The 18,227-nt window shown below is 46.1% G+C and overlaps 1 protein-coding gene across 1 annotated transcript in view; it reads right to left on the bottom strand.

Moving 5' to 3' along the window:
- Nucleotides 1-3,547, bottom strand: part of Abhd17c (abhydrolase domain containing 17C, depalmitoylase) — a 42,493-nt gene extending 38,946 nt beyond the window's left edge. Inside the window, exon 1 of the mRNA XM_021168725.3 lies at nucleotides 2,741-3,547. Within this exon, the coding sequence (XP_021024384.1) occupies nucleotides 2,741-3,303 (563 nt within the window). The 5' untranslated portion in view covers nucleotides 3,304-3,547. The remainder of the gene's footprint in view (nucleotides 1-2,740) is intronic.
- Nucleotides 3,548-18,227: the final 14,680 nt, after the last annotated feature.

Below are 18,227 nucleotides of genomic sequence, written 5' to 3'. Positions count from 1 at the left end.
TTGGGGCTGCCCAGTGTTGACTTAGACAACTTATTTCTCAGAGAATAATCTACGGGCCAGGACAGAGACCACTCAGGAGGCAGCAAGCTCTCTAGTCAGAGTCTGTGCAGTATGGTTAACCAGAAAGTCAGAGGAGGGGAAACCACTCACAGAAGACCTCATGTTCGGGAGAGGGTTGCTGAACCAGCCAGGAGGATTTTGTCACTGGGATCAGAAGTGCCTCAATAGCAAGGACCTCAATACAGCTGGGAAGGGGCAGAGCTGAGCTTCCTCCAGACTATGTTACTGAAGGATCGCACACTCTAAGACAAGACAGACAGCAGTCTAGGCTGAAGGTAGTTGAGGAATCAGCCTCAGAATCAGGTAAGCCAGACTCATACCTTTTAAGAAATCCAATGACTACAAATATGGGGCCGGAGAATGCTATACTCCTAGTTAGGAGACCTGCTGGTTGGCTGTGAGATTATCCTGGAGTGGGCGGATGAAGGCAGCATCCACATGGGCGCTGGGAAATACTCTCAACACTTCACACCCAGCACGCTTTTTTCTTTTAAGTCCAATAAAACAGAACGCATTGTTATGCAAAGGGTGTGTGTGTGTGTGTGTGTGAAACATTTGGTTCAGACATGCAGCCTCACATGAATGTATGTGATGTGCAAGCACGATCAAGGTGCAGAATGAGCATCTCGCTGCAGTTGATCTAATGGGTTGGGAAAGCACAGAATAAGAGGCTTTGTAGGTGTCTTCAAAGTCTGATTCTAGGAACCAGGAGTGATGACACACACCTGTAACACCAGCACTTGTGAAGCAGAGGGAGGAGGTGATGCTCGGTCTCAGTTGCAAGGTGAGTTTGAGACCAGCCTCTGATCCATAAGGCCCAGTCTCCAAAAGCAGTTAAAAAAAGAACAAAAAACCAAAAACCTAAAAGCAACAACAACAAAGGACTCGTGCTTATTTTAGATATGAGTTCTAGTAAAACAGTAAATAAACCACAAGCAAAATTTAAAGATATTACCAGGTAATTCAAATTTTAACTTACCCCCTCAACAATGCTTTTTATACGCAATAGACCGCACCCCACCCCACATATGTGGTAAACCAGACATACACACTCAAGTGTGAAAAAGAGAAAGGTCCACATAGGAGCAATGTTCTATAGGAATTTTTACAGATCATCAACTCAAGGTAGGACTTTTGTGTTTCAATGTAGAGACATCTAGTAATAAAATTTATTTTTAATACCTACACTATGGCAGATTAAGTAGTTTAAGATTGTGCGACACGTGTGGGCACAATTATGGGGTGACTGGACAGCCTTGGAGAGGAGAGCCAGCTCTCTCCCTCCACCTCTGGATTGCACAGGGGAAATTTTGGTCACCATGTCTACCTACAAAGCAGCCTTCACTCACTCAGCCATCCACCTACCCCACATATTTTTCTCCAGACAAGGTCTTACTATGGCCCTGGCCAACATAGAACTCACCATGTAGCTCAGGCTAGCCTCAAACTTTGTGCAATCCTCTAGCCTCTGCCTCCCTCCAGAGTGCTGAAGCATATCCCACACCAGCACTCCACTCCCCGCTTCTGACAAATACTTCTGAAACCTGTTCTTGGGAACAGGTGGCATGTGACTACTTGTGGATCCTCAGCCACTCCAACAGGATAGAATCCAGCCTCATCTGCCTACGTCATCCTCCAAACACTATACCCCAATTTAGGAACCCTCCAAGACCTCAGAAGAATGTGAGCAAGCATCTTAGAGTGAATACTAAGTACTTCTCTGTTATACAAGCCATTTCTCAAGAAGCATAAGGGATAACTTATGAACATATGTGCAACACATATGGAAATAAAGTCATTATTACTGCCCATGTACTTAGCCTAGCAAATAGACGTTTCATAAAAACGATACAAAGGTCTCTAAAAGGAACAGTGCCTACTGTCCTTATTCTGGGGACTTATTCCTCTAACGAAATCCAAGCTCATTACACACAGGACCTCAGGTACGGTTGCCACCTGTGCTATGGGGATTGCATGGGAAGGTCACAAGCACCAAAACTGGGCAGGTCACTTGACTTTCCCGCAAATGTCTAAGTTCAGAGTAAAACTTAAGCTAGTTTTTCCCCCCACCTGGTCTGTCCTCAGAATATAACAATTTGTGCTTGGCATGTAAAAGACCCTGAATAAATACTTTCCAGTTTTATGAACGCTAACTCAAGGTCAAGAGATTTCCTCACGCCTATAACACTCTGCGCTACTGGTGGTGTTTAGGGAAGGTTCTTCAGCTAACTTCCTGATCTCCTGGTGCCACATACTCTGCGGGACCAGGAGGCAAAGTCCTCCCCACACCCGACCCGACCCGACCCAGCCTTAAGGGCTACACAGGCATCGCCCCAGGGACACTTTCTACTTGGAAAGTCTTTTAGAGGTCATCGTCTCTCCCCTGCTGTCAAGGGCTCTGAAAACCCCAAGGTCACTTCTACCAGACCTTCGGGGTCTGCGCGTAGCTCAAGACACAACTCAAGCCCAACCAAGTTGGTCTGGCCGGTATATCTGCACCCCCACAGCGGCCACGTGCGTTTAACCGGAGCCACAAAGACTCCAGGCCGCGCGGGCCAGTGAAAAAGCAGGCAGGACCCTTTAAGTCTGAGCTCTTCATCCCCGAGGGCTGTTGCAATCTCGAGCGAATGCAACAATCCGGGAGCACAAGCCCGCACCCCAACCGTGGCTCGGGGCTCACCGGGTGCGCAGTGCCTGCCACGCGGCGTCGATGTCAGCGTAGAGATTCTTTTCGGAGGGCTTGCCGGAGCTCACACCATAGCCCGAGTAGTCGTAAGAGAAGATGTTGCAGTTGATGCGCGAGCCCAGGCCGATGTAGAAGCTACACATCTGGCCCAAGTCCACGGCGTTGCCGTGCGAGAAGAGCAGCGTGTAGCGGCTGGAGGGCGCGCAGCGCACGAACATGCAGCCCAGCCGGTTGTCGCGGGCCGTGCGCGAGAAGAAGACCTCGACGGCGTCCAGTTCGCGCTGCGAGTATTGCCAGTCGGCGCGCTCGCTCAGGTGCAGGCTGCACGCGCCGGGGCCCGCACCCTCCTCGGCCGGAGCGGGCTGCGCCGCCGGGGCGGGCGCGGGGGTCGCCGCGGGAGCGGGAGCGCGCTGCTCGGGCGCCAGCACCGTGTAGGTGGGTTCGGGCGGCAGGAAGGCCAGCTTGGCGGCGATGCGGCTCGGACAAGGAGGGCAGCAGAAGAGCCAGCACAGCTCGCCGAGTGAGAAGCCGTTCATCCTGGGGCCGGGCTCGGGCATCGGGGCGGCCTGGCGCCCGCCGCGGGCGGGAGGGAAGCGCAGAGAGCGCAGGGGGAGAGCGCCGAGAACTGGAGGCCGGCCGAGGAGGCGGAGAGGCCAGGGGCGGGGCCAGGCGGGCGCGGCGCGGCGAGCGGGGCGGGTCAGCGGCAGCCCCGCAGCCCCGGCGAGGTGCGGACGGCCGGGGCTCGCGCGCGGCACACAAAGCCCGCGGCGGCGGCGGCCATGGCCCGCTCCAGCGCGCCGCCCCGCCCCCGCACGCTACTGCCACTTCCGGGTTACCGCGCCGCGCGCCCCCACAGGCGGGCGGGGCTACCCATCGAAACGGAGGCCCCAGTCTGAAGCAGGACTCCCCGGGCTGGGCGGGGCTCACGCCTCTTGGGCGGGAGTTAGCGCATCTGGGCGGGGCTACTCGTTAGAACAAACTCCGGGGTCCGAAGCGAGCCTCTGGAGTCTGGGGCGGGGCTTAGCGCGATTGGGGCCGGGGTCTGAAGAGATTAGGGCGGTTGGGACTCTATCCTGGATTAAAAAAGTAGGTGTGCAGATACTTTAGACTTCAGTTCTCCAAAACCAGCTTTCTGTCCTGGTGGAGTTATTGGGAATTTATGTAAAAGATAATTATTGGGAAAGAGAATTGAGTACATTAAAAATGCCTTGCTTTCCTCTAATCAATGCTATTTTTTTTTCTCTTTTGGTTGTTTGAGACAGTTTAGCCTACACTGGCTTAGAACTCACATGCTTCTAGCCTCTACCATCACTTGCTGAGATTCAAGACTTCTTGAACAGCGCCTACCATAAATGCTCTGGTCCATCTCGTACGTGTTCCCGTGTTGCTGGCGGCTGTTGTGTATGTACAGCTACGCAGGTCTTTCTGTAATAACAATTACAGCAGAGCCTGTTGGTTTTACAACAAATGGTGTCAACACGGTCCTTTCTCATCCCCACCCCTTACATCACCCCCTGTGGTGCCAACTGGATACTCCATACTCCATATCTGTCCTTTTTGATGTTAGTTTCTCTAGAATTGTTTTGGCGCCAGACTTTTTAATCATGAAAGACATGTTACAACGATTTTAATCCACTATTGTCTTGGCTATAGGCTTTAAGTGGTTTTTCAAATATAACTCTCAGGGCTTCTGAAACCATGTGAACCCTGGTGTCCCGTTGGCAGAGCCTCTCCTCTGGACTTTGGCACCAGGCTTTCCTTTCAGGGATAGGTCATTTTAGGCTACCTGCAATGAATACAACCAGAGCCCCAGTGGGCAGTCACCACTCCAGACCTCATAAATGTCCCAAGAAAGATTACAACATTTTTTAAACAAAAAGAATTTTGAGCATCCTAATATAAATTGATTTACCAGTACCAACTTAAGTAGTAACCTTGTGGACTGAGTTTTCTTTTTTTTCTTTTTTTTTTTTAAGAAAAAAATTTATTAATCCCTTAAATATCTAAGTTAGAACCATAAACTACTAAGTTGATCCTAAGTACAGTGTAAAACAGATAAAAAGAATACATAATAGGTAGAAAAATATATTTAAATATAGTCATGATGAGGAACACATTAACTGTAAATGTTCCAGTTATTTCTTTTTTTTTAATTAGGTATTTTCCTCATTTACATTTCTAATACTATCCAAAAAGTCCCCAATACACTCCCCCCCCCACTCCCCTACCCACCCACTCCCACTTTTTGGCCCTGGCGTTCCCCTGTACTGGGGCATATAAAGTTTGCAAGTCCAATGGGCCTCTCTTTCCAGTGATGGCCGACTAGGCCATCTTTTGATACATATGCAGCTAGAGTCAAGAGCTCTGGGGTACTGGTTAGTTCATAATGTTGTTCCACCTATAGGGTAGCAGATCCCTTTAGCTCCTTGGGTACTTTCTCTAGCTCCTCCATTGGGGGCCCTGTGATCCATCCAATAGCTGACTGTGAGCATCCACTTCTGTGTTTGCTAGGCCCCGACCTTGTCTCACAAGAGACAGCTATAGGCGGTATCTTCACTGAATCCCTGAAAGCCTGCCCACAACGCCTCTCCCAAGTCTGTTTTAAAGTTAGATGGGTAAAACTGCTCTTCCCTAGCCAGGCTTTAGCGACTGGCCCCAAGTTTTTCCTAAAGACTCTGGGAGTTGTTTCATGTTAATATTTTGCCTGTTTGTTTCCTGTATTAAGTCAACGTGTGTCCTGCTTTTCAAGCAATACCTACTGGGTCAGTCGCCAGAACTACAAAAGATAGGACAATCTCTGCCATAGTCAGTCAAGACACTCTAAGAAGACCGAAAACAGTTTTGCATGTGAATTAAACAAACCACTAACTCAAAAATGGTGATGGGGATCAGAAGTTCAAGGTCATTCCCAACTTTATAGTGAGCTGACGCCAAACTGTGCAATGAGACCATGTCTCAATTAAATAAGCAAACAAACAAATCAGCTATTTGTGAACATTTAAATATTATTATTATTACATGTGTTTTGGGGGTGGGCATAGGTATGGAGTTAGCTTTCTTTCTCCATCATGTGGGTTTGGGGGATCAAACTTGGGTCATCAGACTTGTTTCCCACGAGCCCTCTTGTAGCCTTAGGCAATGGTCTCAGGTCCCCACTTGGTGCTATTTCTGTGAGGAACGGAAGCTAGTGCATTTCACTCTAGTGCAGAGTGAAAATAGAGGACGCTGAGTACCGAACTGAAGTGAGAAGCATCTACTCTCCTCGTCTCAGTCAGTCTTCCTCCAGCACTGTTCCTCCCACCTGACAGAATGCACTAGCATGCAGTTCACGAGCAGACAGCTAATGATGCCTAAGTCCACATCTTTGTGCTGCCAATAGGAAGGATAGCAATCATATTCCACATGTTCTGGTGGCAGTCCTGATGGGAAACTTAAAGTTGGCTTAGTTTAGTCTCCTTTTGCAAAGGACTTGTACAATATGATTTTGTACATTACCAACAACTAAATAGACTAAATGTTTGGATCATTTTAAGAAGCTGTACAGAGGGAGGCTTCCTGTGAAAGTAAACTGATTTGTGTCTATCTGACTATTAAACTTAAACCCTTATGTTGTGTGCCATAAAGAGCAAGCCTTGCTCACCCATGCTATGCAGAGTTGAGGTTAGGCTTCGTGTGGCCCTCTAAGATGAGATGTGATGCCCAGGTCTGACAAACTCAGCCTCTCAGCACATCTGTCATGTAAAAGCTCCTCAGGAAATACGTTCTAGTGTTTGGATGCCAACTTCTCTGTACAACCATCTTTAGCTGTGAACATCCACACGTGAGACAGGATGCCTTGGCATTTGGGCTGAGGGAGTTTAACATCTACCTTGGAGAATAGCTGTGCCCTATTAGATACAAGGACCAGGGTTAACAGCTGTCCAACTTGACCTTAAGAACTCCTATGTGATTCTTACCATTCTAGCAGAGTAAGGTCTAACTTTGAATTCAGACCAGCAAATGTGTTTGTTGGGTCCTTAGCATTAGTCTAGTCAATTAATTGACCTGGGACATGTGAAGGGACAAAGTCATATCACAGCCAGTGTTAGGATTATCCCTGCTGTTGAAGTAACTCTTGCCCCACCCACCAGCTAGGGCTAATGAGCTAAACAACACACCATGGAGCTGAAGGCATCGACTTCAATCTTTGATACTGGCATTTACATGTTCGACATTGTCTTTCATATTAGTCTTCTAGGTGCTGAGTTACTGAAGATTGACTTGATTTGTAAAAGCAAGCCCATATTAATATGAAAAAGGTGATTTATGTATTATGACCAGAAGAGAAGGGTATAAAAGGAACTTTTATTCACCTGATGTAATTTGTTGTCTAGAGGCTTACTGCCTTTGTCTGCTAGGCCTAGTCCTAGAAGTCCTAGCCTCCGTACAATCTAATCTAGACCTAGAATGCTTTCTGCCTCTGAGACTTGATGTTGAACATGATCACCTTTTCCGAGCTCTTTCTGATCTCTGGCTGGCTGGTTCAACTCAGCTGTTCTGGCTCAAACTACTGTCCTAGCTGACTGATCCAATCTCACTTCTCTCAGTTTCCCCTGAGTTGCTTTGCTTCGTCTCATATTAACTTTGGCTGTGTGTTCTAATCTTTCTTCTCATTCTCTAGCTTCTTTCTTTCACCTGTGTCTAACATGTTCGCACTCTATAACCTGTCTCTGTAAAACTGTCCCAGTAAAACTGCCTCCTTCCTTTTTCTCTCTGTGCTGCTCTCTCTTAAGTAAAGCTGGGCATATCTTCTTCTGCCCAATCTTTCTTTAATTCATCACCTTGTCTGCTACTCAATTAGACATCACTTTTCAAGCATGGGGTACTTTTTTCTGCAAACTACCACTATCTTCATTGTTAAGGATTAAAGGTATACACTAAGGGCTGAGCCACACCACAACTAGAAACAGTTTTTTTGGGGTTTGTTGTTATTGTTTTGTTCTGTTTTGTAACTAACACAATCTCAGGGTTCAAAATGTGATCAAATATCCTGCAACAGAAAGTGAATATACATGCTTTAAAAATTTAGCCCTGGGGCCTAGAAAGATGGCTCAGCTATCAAGAGCATGTACCTCTCTTACAGAGGACCTGAGTAGTCCAGTTTCCTCCACATATTCATGCAATTAAAAATGAAGATAAAATAAATCTTAAGAGAAGAAAGGGAGAAAGGAAGGAAGAGAGGGAGGGAGGGAGGGAGGGAGGGAGGAAGAGAGAGAGAGAGAGAGAGAGAGAGAGAGAAAGAAAGGAAGGAAGGAAGGAAGGAAGGAAGGAAGGAAGGAAGGAAGGAAGGAAGGAAGGAAGGAAGAAAGAAAACCTGGGCTGGCTCAGGGGTTAAGAGCACTGACTGCTCTTCCAGAGATCCTGACTTCAATTACCAGCAACCACATGGTTGCTCACAACCATCTGTAATGGAATCTGATGCCCTTTTCTGGTATGTCTGAAGACAGCAACAGTGTATTTACATAAAACAAATAAATCTTTAAAAAGAAAAAAAGAAAACCTGTCTCATCTGTCAGGATGGAAGCAGATACATTGTCATATTTTTCTTCTTACTGACACCAGATCATCTGTATGAAGTCAGGGACTAGGAAACATGTCTATTTTGTCCATCATTGGTCTCCCTGTGACAAGCATAAAGTGTTTGAAAATGCTAGTTAAGTTGCTAATGAATGAATAATTTGCTGAATCCCTCTATAGACCAAATCTGTTCCTCCCTGTATGGGCATTAATGTAAAGTGACCTTAAGGAAGATGAAAGCAACTCACATCCCTGCTAGCATCACACTTGATGGGCAGTGTCCATGTGCTCTGTGGCTTAGCTGTGCAGCTACCCCACCTTTCTTGAAGGCAAAGCCCAGATTTTGTCCTCAGTAACAAAGCTTACAGTCACCTAGCCTCCCTTGGTACAAGCAAGAGCACATTACATGATTCTGCCTAGTAGTAGAAAACATCCTGAGAAGCTTCCAGAAATGTACTCTTTCTTTTCAGGACTGGTGAGAGACTAGGAGACAGATTTCCCTGCTAGACAGAGAGAAGAGCCAAAACAAGGTATTAAAGATGGTGAGCTTTTAAGGCTTCTTCCTCATCCTCCTCACCTGGGACAAATGCCTGGAGCTTAAAGGAAGGCCTTTTAGACCTTTTTTTCTACCAGCAAGCCTTCTGCTGATGGACTGACCCAACAAGATCCAAGCTTGATCAGAATTTGTTTCACAAGAGTTGTGGACTAATCAATCCTATCTTTCTTCAATCAATCCAAGAAGAAAAACTCTTCAGAGACTTTTAAAAACCCAGCTCTCTAGAAGAGACTAGTTTTTTTCAGCTTTCCAAGTCCCCCCTCAGATTTGCAGAGATTCTTTCTCTGTGTCTGCTGCATGGATTTGCTTCCTCAACCCCACCAAACACCTTCTTCAACTGTGTTCTAGATTTCTCCACTGCTACCTGTCTCAATAGAAATGTTTTCCTAGCTTTTAATTGTTTAACTGCCAGAGAAAATGAACCTGATCAAGACCCCTAGACTGTATCACTGGAGTTTTAACCCAGGACCTTTCCGTACACTGGTCTCAGTGGCAGAATCACTAAGCCACATCCTCAGCCCATAGCCAGACTGAACATCCCTTCCTTGTTTCACCTGAGTGGCTGACTTTGTTTCTCGAACACAGCAACCAAGAGATTGAATTTGATGGTGGTGTTAAAGGAAGCACACCAGAAATGACCACTCAAATACAGTTCCTATAGCCAAATGAATGTCTTCATTCCAGTGGCTGGGACTACACTCAAGTATTCGAGGACCCAAGTGTAGCTTTGACCATTTAGAACAAAAGGCCCTTTTAAAGGTAAAAATCACATCATCATATCTTACTTTGAAGCTGCAGGGAGAGGTTTTTGCACAAGCAAGCAGTTTAACAGAAGCTAAGTTAGCTCAGAAATCTTAACCTTGGGTTCCTGGAATAGAGTTGAGTAATTTGCCATGGGATTCTCCATCAAGAAAATCAAGTTAAACCTGAAATGTCCTTAGCAAAAGTATAAGATGGTAGTACCACTGCACTCTCTTGTCCAGTCTCAGTCTCCACATGTTCTATAGGCATGAGTCAAATTGTTGATTTGTCTTTTTCTAGGCAGACATAGTTGGTTCTAAGGACTAGTAGCTTATCCAAGTTTATACTCTATTTGATGTAGTTGGCTATGCAGTTGATGCAGGGTCCCACTCTTAGCCTGATCAGAATATGAATCAATGGTACCACTAATATTTAGAGTATGGTGGTCAGCCTTGGGGACCAGACAAACAGAGACTGATACTGTTGGTAACAAGGGAAAAAAACTTGTTCTAAGTACTATACCACTTCATTTTCAGACTCCATTTAATCGTAGAAAGAAATTGAATTCAAAGTCCCAGGCCCTAACAGGAGCTGGGGACTTCCCTAGAGCTGAGCAGATTCTGTTATAAACAGTTGTCTGAGTCCAGACATCTCAGAGACAACTTATAAGGAGACAGTTGTTTGAGTCCAGCCACCTTCAAACAAGTTCATATTCCCAGGCCTAGTAATGAAAGCCTATCCCACTTCTCCAAATGTTTTTTTTTTCTTAATTGTCTGTTAACTGGTAAAGGATATAGAAAGTGCTGTTATCTAAACCAAGATGGGTAAGTTATAAAATATAACCAGTTGACTATTATGCCTTAATTGACTAAATGCAACTTGCCCACTCCGTTGTTTCCTTATCATTCTAAAATTCTTGTCCAGAGTCCAGAAGGGGACCTGGCTGCAAAAAGTTGAATTAAGGACCTTGAAGCCTTGGATATAGCCCAGTCTCCAATGGGTACTCCCCTGCCTAACCTGTAATGTCAAAAGACAATTAGATAACACTTCAGCTTCCTCCCAACTCTACCCCCCCCCCCCGCCCCACTTTATGTTCCCATCCTTTAAAAAAGTTGTACAACCCCCTTTGAGGATGTGATTCAGATCCCAAACTGGCCACCTTCCTGAGCACTCAAAAAAAAATAAAGCTTCCATTTTTAATCTTTTGTCTCTGACGTGAGTTTTCTCAGCTTCCACACCAAACCCAATAGCTACCAAGGATCTGGTTTACATCTCCTTTCTTTGAGGTTTTCTATGACCATGTCAAGATTGCCCCTAATTACCACTGATTGGTTGTCATAGAAACGGCAAGTTTCTCCTAAGGCTATAAAAGTTCTCCCTGATTGAAAAAACAGAATGTCCAGCATCCTTCAGTTCATCAGGTAGTCCTCAGGGACTACCTCTGAGAGGAAGTCAGTTTAGCAATCCAGCCTGGAAATAGAATTCTCCAAATGATGTGGGTCTGATTCTCAGTTCTCTAAAGTTTTGGTTTCCAACAATCAGGGCTAAGATGCCTATGGCAGTTGCACTGGCAATTCCTGCCCCTCCTAGGATCAAAATAAAAATTGGGAGCTGTTCAATCTTCATTAACAGAGTCAAGGCAAATATGGACTCTCCCTGATTCTCTTTTATGAGCATATACATTGGGGAATAACATAAACCAGTATACATATAGTGGGTGTGAGGCTTTCCAGTGAGTTGGAGGTGGCACAGTTTAGTCAAACTGTTAGCACAAACAAGTAATTTGAGGACTTGATACAGGCACACTGTTCTTGGTAGGGTGACTCACCATTGGCATACATTTCTGAAGGCCTTTTTCTAGCCAGTCTTCTCTACAACCTGATTTCCTGACCCTCATCTAGACCCATATTGCTCTACTCCTGGAAGGAGGCATAAGAAAGCAGAGATACACCTGAAAAGTAGAGTTTCCCATCCTTGCCTTTTATGAATTTCCATGTCCAGGTTTGAGGCTCGACATCACAGTTTAGTAAACTCTGGTCACTCTTATCTTCAAGGGGTCTGGGGTCCACGTGACCATCCCTCTGTTGTCATCCTCCCTGGCCTTTTTTCAAGCAATGACACCAGCTACTTTTACAGCAGTTAGGGTGGTGAGGATGCCTGGGTAGGTTCCAGGGTCTAAGCAGAGATTCTTTTTATCTAAACCAGTTCCTCACTGAAACTGGTGGGTGGGTTCAGAGGTGGGAGATGGCAGGAATCCCTTCAATGGCCTGGTGAGCTTTCTGTAAAGTGCAATGACTCAGTTCCATATTTCTGCTTAGGAAATTATCTCAGTTTGAGGGGAATGAGAGGTTCTGATGGTTTGAATAAAAATAGCCCCCATAGGCTCATATCTTAAAAGCTTAGTCACCAGGGAGTAGCACTACTTAGAAGGATTAGAGGATTTATGGCCTTGTTGCAGGAAGTATATCACTGGGGGTGGGCCTTAAGGCTTCAGAAACCCAAGCCAGGCCCAGTGGCTTCCTTGTCTTCCTGCTGCCTGTGGATCTGGATGTAGAACTCTCCAGCACTCTATCTGCCTGCATCCTACCATGTTCCCCACTCTGATGATAATGAACTAAACCTCTGAAAATGTAAGCAAGCTCCAATTAAATGCTTTCTTTTCTATGAATTGCTATGGTTGTGGTGTCTTTTCTCAATGATAGATCACTGACCAAGATAGGGGTGCTCTCCCAAACACAATTTCAAAAGAAGGAAGCCCTCCCAGTAAGGAGTGCATTGGGCCCTGAGAAGAGCAAAGGAAAGAGGTTGACCCAATTTTTCACAAGTTTTCAGGATCAAGTTGATCATAATTTCCTTAAAGAGTTCTATTCAGGGCTGGTGAGATGGCTCAGTGGTTAAGAGCACCCGACTGCTCCTCCGAAGGTCCAGAGTTCAAATCCCAGCAACCACATGGTGGCTCACAACCATCCGCAATGAGATCTGGCGCCCTCTTCTGGAGTGTCTGAAGACAGCTACAGTGTACTTACATATAATAAATAAATAAATCTTTAAAAAAAAAAAAAAGAGTTCTATTCATCCTTTCTACCTGACCTGAGCTCTGTGGTCTATATGCACAGTGTAATTTCTAATTAATATTTAATATCTTAGTAAACTTTTGAGACATGTTGGCCGTGAAGGCCAGACCATTGTTGTACCCCAAAGCTAGGAGCAGCTCAAACCTAAGACTTATTTCCTGAAGAAGTTTCTTAGTAACTGCAGTCTCTTTTTGGGTGGGGTGGGCCTCCACCTGTCAAGAGAAGGTGTCTACAAATGCTAGCAACTATTTATAACCAAAAACATTAGGTCATATTTCAGTAAAGTCCAACTCTCAATGTTCCACAGGCCCATATCCTCAAGCCCAGATCTTTTGTGGGGTCTTCTTTCGCCCTTTGGGGTTTACCTGAGGCCAGGTGGCACATCTAAAAGTGTCATTAAGCAGGCTTCCAAAATTTGTAGTGGTCTTAGGAGTTCAGAAGTTCTGAGGCCCCTAGGTGGGTGGCTTGGTAGAGATCCAAAACCAATTGCCTTCCCTAGACTCCCAGGAAGGATGGGTGTACATCTGGCAGCCTTCACCATCCTTTCTTATCCTGTTTGGCCAGTTCTTGTTTCTCCCTGAGAAACACCACCCTCCCTCCATCCCCTACCCTAACTCTTTATACTCCAGGTGGTTCAGTAAACTAGACTCCAGCAGGACTTCCAAGACCTGGAGAGGATCCATTGTTTCTAGGACCACTTCTCTGATTGCTAGATCAGCCTCTCTTTGGCTCTGGCTTCTGAGGTATCACCTTTTTTGGTGTCCTTTGCAATAGACAGTGGCCACCCTTTTGGGTAACCAGATAGATTCCAATAGAACCAAGATTTCTATTTTTAATTTCTTTCCCTGCCGAGGTTAGCAATCCTCCTTCCCTATATTGAGCAGATGGGCCATTGTGAAAACATATTAGCTATCAGTGTGTATGGTGATAGCCTGTCTTTCCCCCATGACCGTGCTTAACTCAAAGTTAAAAGCTCAGGAGCTGAGGTTCCCCTGCTCAAAGATTGTGTCCAGGTAGTACTATCTTGGTCACTACTGCTGCCCCTGCATACCTGATCCCATCTTGGATAAAACTGCTCTCATCTGTGACTCATCTGGAATCACCAACGGATGTCAGCAGCTCAGGCCTGATAGACTGGATCAGTTCAGATAGCTCAAGACAGTCATGCAGAGACCCTCAGAGTCATCATCTGGCAGGGTTAAGAGGGTTGATGTCTTGTGGGACCAAATGTAGAGTTGATCCCTGTAATGGTTTCTATAAGTTTGGCCCAGGGAGTGGCACTGTTAGAAGGTGTGGCCCTGTTGGAGTAGGTGTGTCACTGTGGGTTTGGGCTTTAAGACCATCATCCTAGCTGCGTGGAAGCCAGTATTCTGCTAGCAGCCTCCAGATGAAGATGTGGAATTTTCAGCTCCTCCTGCATCATGCCTGCCTTTTCAGCTCCTCCTACACCCACCATGCCTGCCTAGACACTGCCATGCTCCCACCTTGATGATAATGGACTGAACCTCTGAACCTGTAAGTCAGCTCTAATTAAATGTTGTCCTTTTAAGAGTTGCCTTGGTCATAGTGTCTGTTCTCAGCAGTAAAACCCTAACTAAGACAATCCCGAAGCAGGGCTTGGTATCAGGTCACCTGGAAGTTAGACATCCATTTCTTGTGCTCCTTTTAAGAGGACTTCAACAGAGTGTGGAGCTGTCAGGAACATTTCATGCCCAAAGTCAATTTGTCAGTTTCTTGTGCCAGCAGGGCAGTGGCAGCTGTAGCTCTTATACATCCAGCTGCAACCAGGTCAAGGCTATTGAACAGATTGCCACCAGTCTTTTCCAGGGTCCCAGGGTTTGTGTAAAGAACCTCTAGGCAATACCTCTGGCCTCATCCACATACAAGTGGAATGGCTTAGTAATGTCTGAGAGGATCAGGGCTAAGTTAGACACCAGGACCCTTCTCAAAGTCTGAAGGCTCTCTGCTCAGTCTCAGTCCATCTCAAAGTCTATGTATCTCCAGGGCTGGCATAGAGGGGCATGACTATATCAGTAAAACCCACCATCTGTACCTGATAGCCTCCAACCACCTTCAGGAATTCCTGCACTTGTTTTTTCAATGGGGGGAGGGATTACAAAATAACTGAAACATAGTTGTATGTATCTATGAGTTCACAGATCTGCTTTCCTTCCTCTAGGTTGTAGTCTAGGTATGTGAACAGAGAGATACACAACTGAGCCTTCTTGGCTGAGACTCAGTATCCCAGGACTTGGAGGATCTCTAAAAAGGCTTCTATTGCCTGTGCATATTCTTCCTCAGTGGTTGGAGCTATGAGGAGGCTATCTACCCACTGGAACAGAGTGCTTTGTGTGTCTTTTTGTCTAAATTCCATTAGATCTACACTCAGGGCTCTATCAAACAATGCTGATGAGACTCTGAACCCCTTCTTCTGGTTTGTTTCTCCCATTTCTTCTCTTATTTATTTTCCCCAAGGGCAGCAATCACCTCACAGAAGTTTCCTTCCCTTTCTGTCGTTGGCTGTTTCTTGGCTGTTGTAAACTTGTTGAACAAATTTCCAAAAGTTGAGAACAGTCATCCCTTCAAATCTGTGTAATCTCTGGAGCTTTTATCCTTGTCTTGAACTAACACTAGCAGCCTGCTTGGTTTTGGGGAGACTTCTGGGTATATGGCAGTGAATATCTGATATGTCTCACAAAGCTTTTCCAGAGACCGAGCAGATGATTCATCAGGTCCTCAAATAACCTGACCTACCACTTTTAATCTCCCCAGTAATGATGGGGGTCATGGCATCTAATGCCCTCTTACCTTAAAACAGTTCCTCATAGGCTGAAAGGGCCTGCAGCATATCCAAAAATGGAGGGGTTTTGGAACATCTGATTATCCAAGTCACTGGTAGAGAAGGAGACAAACTATGAACAGGAAAGAAGTTAACTTCTGTTGTGGTTGTGTAGCTTGGTATTCTTGTAGTACTCTTAACAGTGGAAGTGTGTGTGTGTGTGTGTGTGTGTGTGTGTGTGTGTGTGTGTGTAGATGGGGAGAGACGTCTCTGACTCTTTTGTCTGCTTTTGGGACCTTTGTCCTCCTACTGGGTTGCTTCATCCAGCCTTGATATAAAGATTTGTGGCTAGTCTTATTGTAACTTGAAATGTAGGGTTCTGTTGATGATATCCCTGGGAGCCCCACTGAAGGGAAACAGGAGTGGATCTGGGGGAGAGGGGAGGTGGGGAGGGGAACTGGAAGGCATGGGGAGAGGAGCAACTGCACTTGGGTTGTGATGTACGAAAGAACTTGTTTTAAAAAGTTGAACTTCCATTCCCCTGCCCTAACAACACTATTAAAGGAGTCACTTCCCCCTTCTCTGGTCCAACCCAGATGCTGAGAGGAAGAGGGGGAAGGAGTAGAGTTTATGCTGCTCAGGGGGACCTATTTCTCCTTCCTGCATGTACTCCCCACTTCCACACAGAGAACAGGACCAGGACCCCAGTACTGTGAACAGGAATCAAGTGACTAAACAAGTTAGAAGGGAAGGGAGGAGTTCGATGTCCTTCTGTAGAGCTGAGAGAACAGACAAAGGTTTTGATTTTTCTGTGAATGCCAAGGGCAGGCTAAAAGGTTTCAGGTCCCTAACCAGATGGCACATTTATTTATTTATTATATGTAAGTACACTGGAGCTGTCCTCAGATACTCCAGAAGAGGGCCATCAGATTTCGTTACGGATGGTTGTGAGCCACATGTGGTTGCTGGGATTTGAACTCGGAACCTTCGGAAGAGCAGTCGGCACTCTTAACCACTGAGCCATCTCGCCAGCCCAGATGGCACAGATTTTAAGGCAAGGGGTAAGGGGTGTGTGACTGGGGAGCCACCAACATTGCCATAGCAACAGGAGTATCCAGTAACCAAGGTGCATCCCTAGTTGCTGCTGGAAGGAGGGGTGCCACTGCAAGGGTGGACAAACCTGTATGGCCTGTGAGCCTGTGGGACATCAGGAAATCATATGCAGCCTCAGAGGCACTGATGGCTGCTGTCTAGGATGGCCCACCCACTCCTCTTACAGCTTAGATCTGTTTCTCAAAACAACAGAATTGCCAGACACACACGCAGGGAGAAAATTGTCATACAGAGAGACATGTAATAAAGACAACCAGGGGTGACCACCACACATTCATAAACCTGATCAGACAAGGAGAGTCCAGTGACATCTCACACGGATTCTGGTCACAGAATCTATAGCTGTGTCAGACAGATCTAACCAGATGTCTCCTCTTACAGACTGAACTTACCTCTAAGATGTTCAGAGCAGATGACTTTTGATTTATCTTTTGGGGAGCTGCATCACCTCTGGAACACACAGCAGCAACAGTTGCAGAGGACTTTTCCAGTTCCCTGGAGCCCCTCAGAGAGCTCACCTGCTGGAGTCCTCTCCAGCTGTGTACTCTTCTCAACTCCTGGCAGTCCCAAGTCCAGTGTCAGAATCCAGTCTCTGGGGATCTCACTGGGGCTTCCAAAATATTACAAGGAATCTGCCAGAGATGATCACTCAGCACAGTTTATAGCCAACTGAAAGTGTTTATTCCAACTGGCTGGGACTATACTTAGGTATTTAGGAACCCACTGTAGCACCAAACATTTAGACCAAAAGGCATTCAAAAAAAAAAAGATTTATTTATTTTATGTATGTGAGTACACTGTCGTTCTCTTCAGACACACCAGAAGAGGACATCCGGTCCCATTACAGATGGGTATGAGCCACCATGTGGTTGCTGGGAATTGAACTCAGGGCTTCTCTTAACTACTGAGCCATCTCTCCAGTCCCACAAACGGCTCTTAAGGGCAAAAACCACATCCTGGTATCCTGTCAGCTGCAGAGAGAGGATTTATTTGGCCTCCCTTCCCCCAGCCTGGAACCTGCTTGCTCAAAGGTGGAGCTACGTGCTCATTCGTCCTGCCACGCCCACTGCTGGAACCTGCCTTTGCTGCCTGGAGGCACACACGTGTTCGTCCTGCTACTGGACCCTGAGTTACTTGGCGGGAAGTTGGGTTCCCTCCCCCTTCCTTTATAACTGGGTGTCTGAAAATAGTAAAATTGAGCTTTGATCAGGATTTGTCTTAGCTCCATTCTTTCTTCCGCCCCGTCTAGATTCCTCGCTTTTCAGCGAACTGCCATTCTCAGTTGAACCGTTCTTGTTGTGGACTGCGGGCAGGCTGCAACAGATTTACACAAGCATACAGGTTAAAAAGAAGCTAAGATAACTAGGGTATGTTGACTTTGGGTTCCTAGAAGAGAGTTTGGTTAATTTTCCATGGGATTCTCCATCAAGAACAAAGTCTACTCAAACCTGAAATGGTCTCAATACGAATACCTCTGTACTATCTTCGCTTGTCACACAGTGGTTGAGATAAAGTTTAACACCCCTGCCACTGCTGTTTACTCTCTCTCTCTCTCCCTCTCTCTCTCTCTCTCTCTCTGTGTGTGTGTCTTCTGTCAAGTGTGTGTTCACTCTGGATGTCAGGAGTTGGCTCTCTGCCAGGGTGAAACTCAAGTCACCAGGC

Source organism: Mus caroli, unplaced genomic scaffold, assembly GCF_978045245.1.
Source record: "Mus caroli unplaced genomic scaffold, Mus_caroli_1 scaffold_8, whole genome shotgun sequence".
Classification (NCBI taxonomy): domain Eukaryota; kingdom Metazoa; phylum Chordata; class Mammalia; order Rodentia; family Muridae; genus Mus; species Mus caroli.
This window is presented reverse-complemented; position numbering and strand designations above follow the sequence as displayed.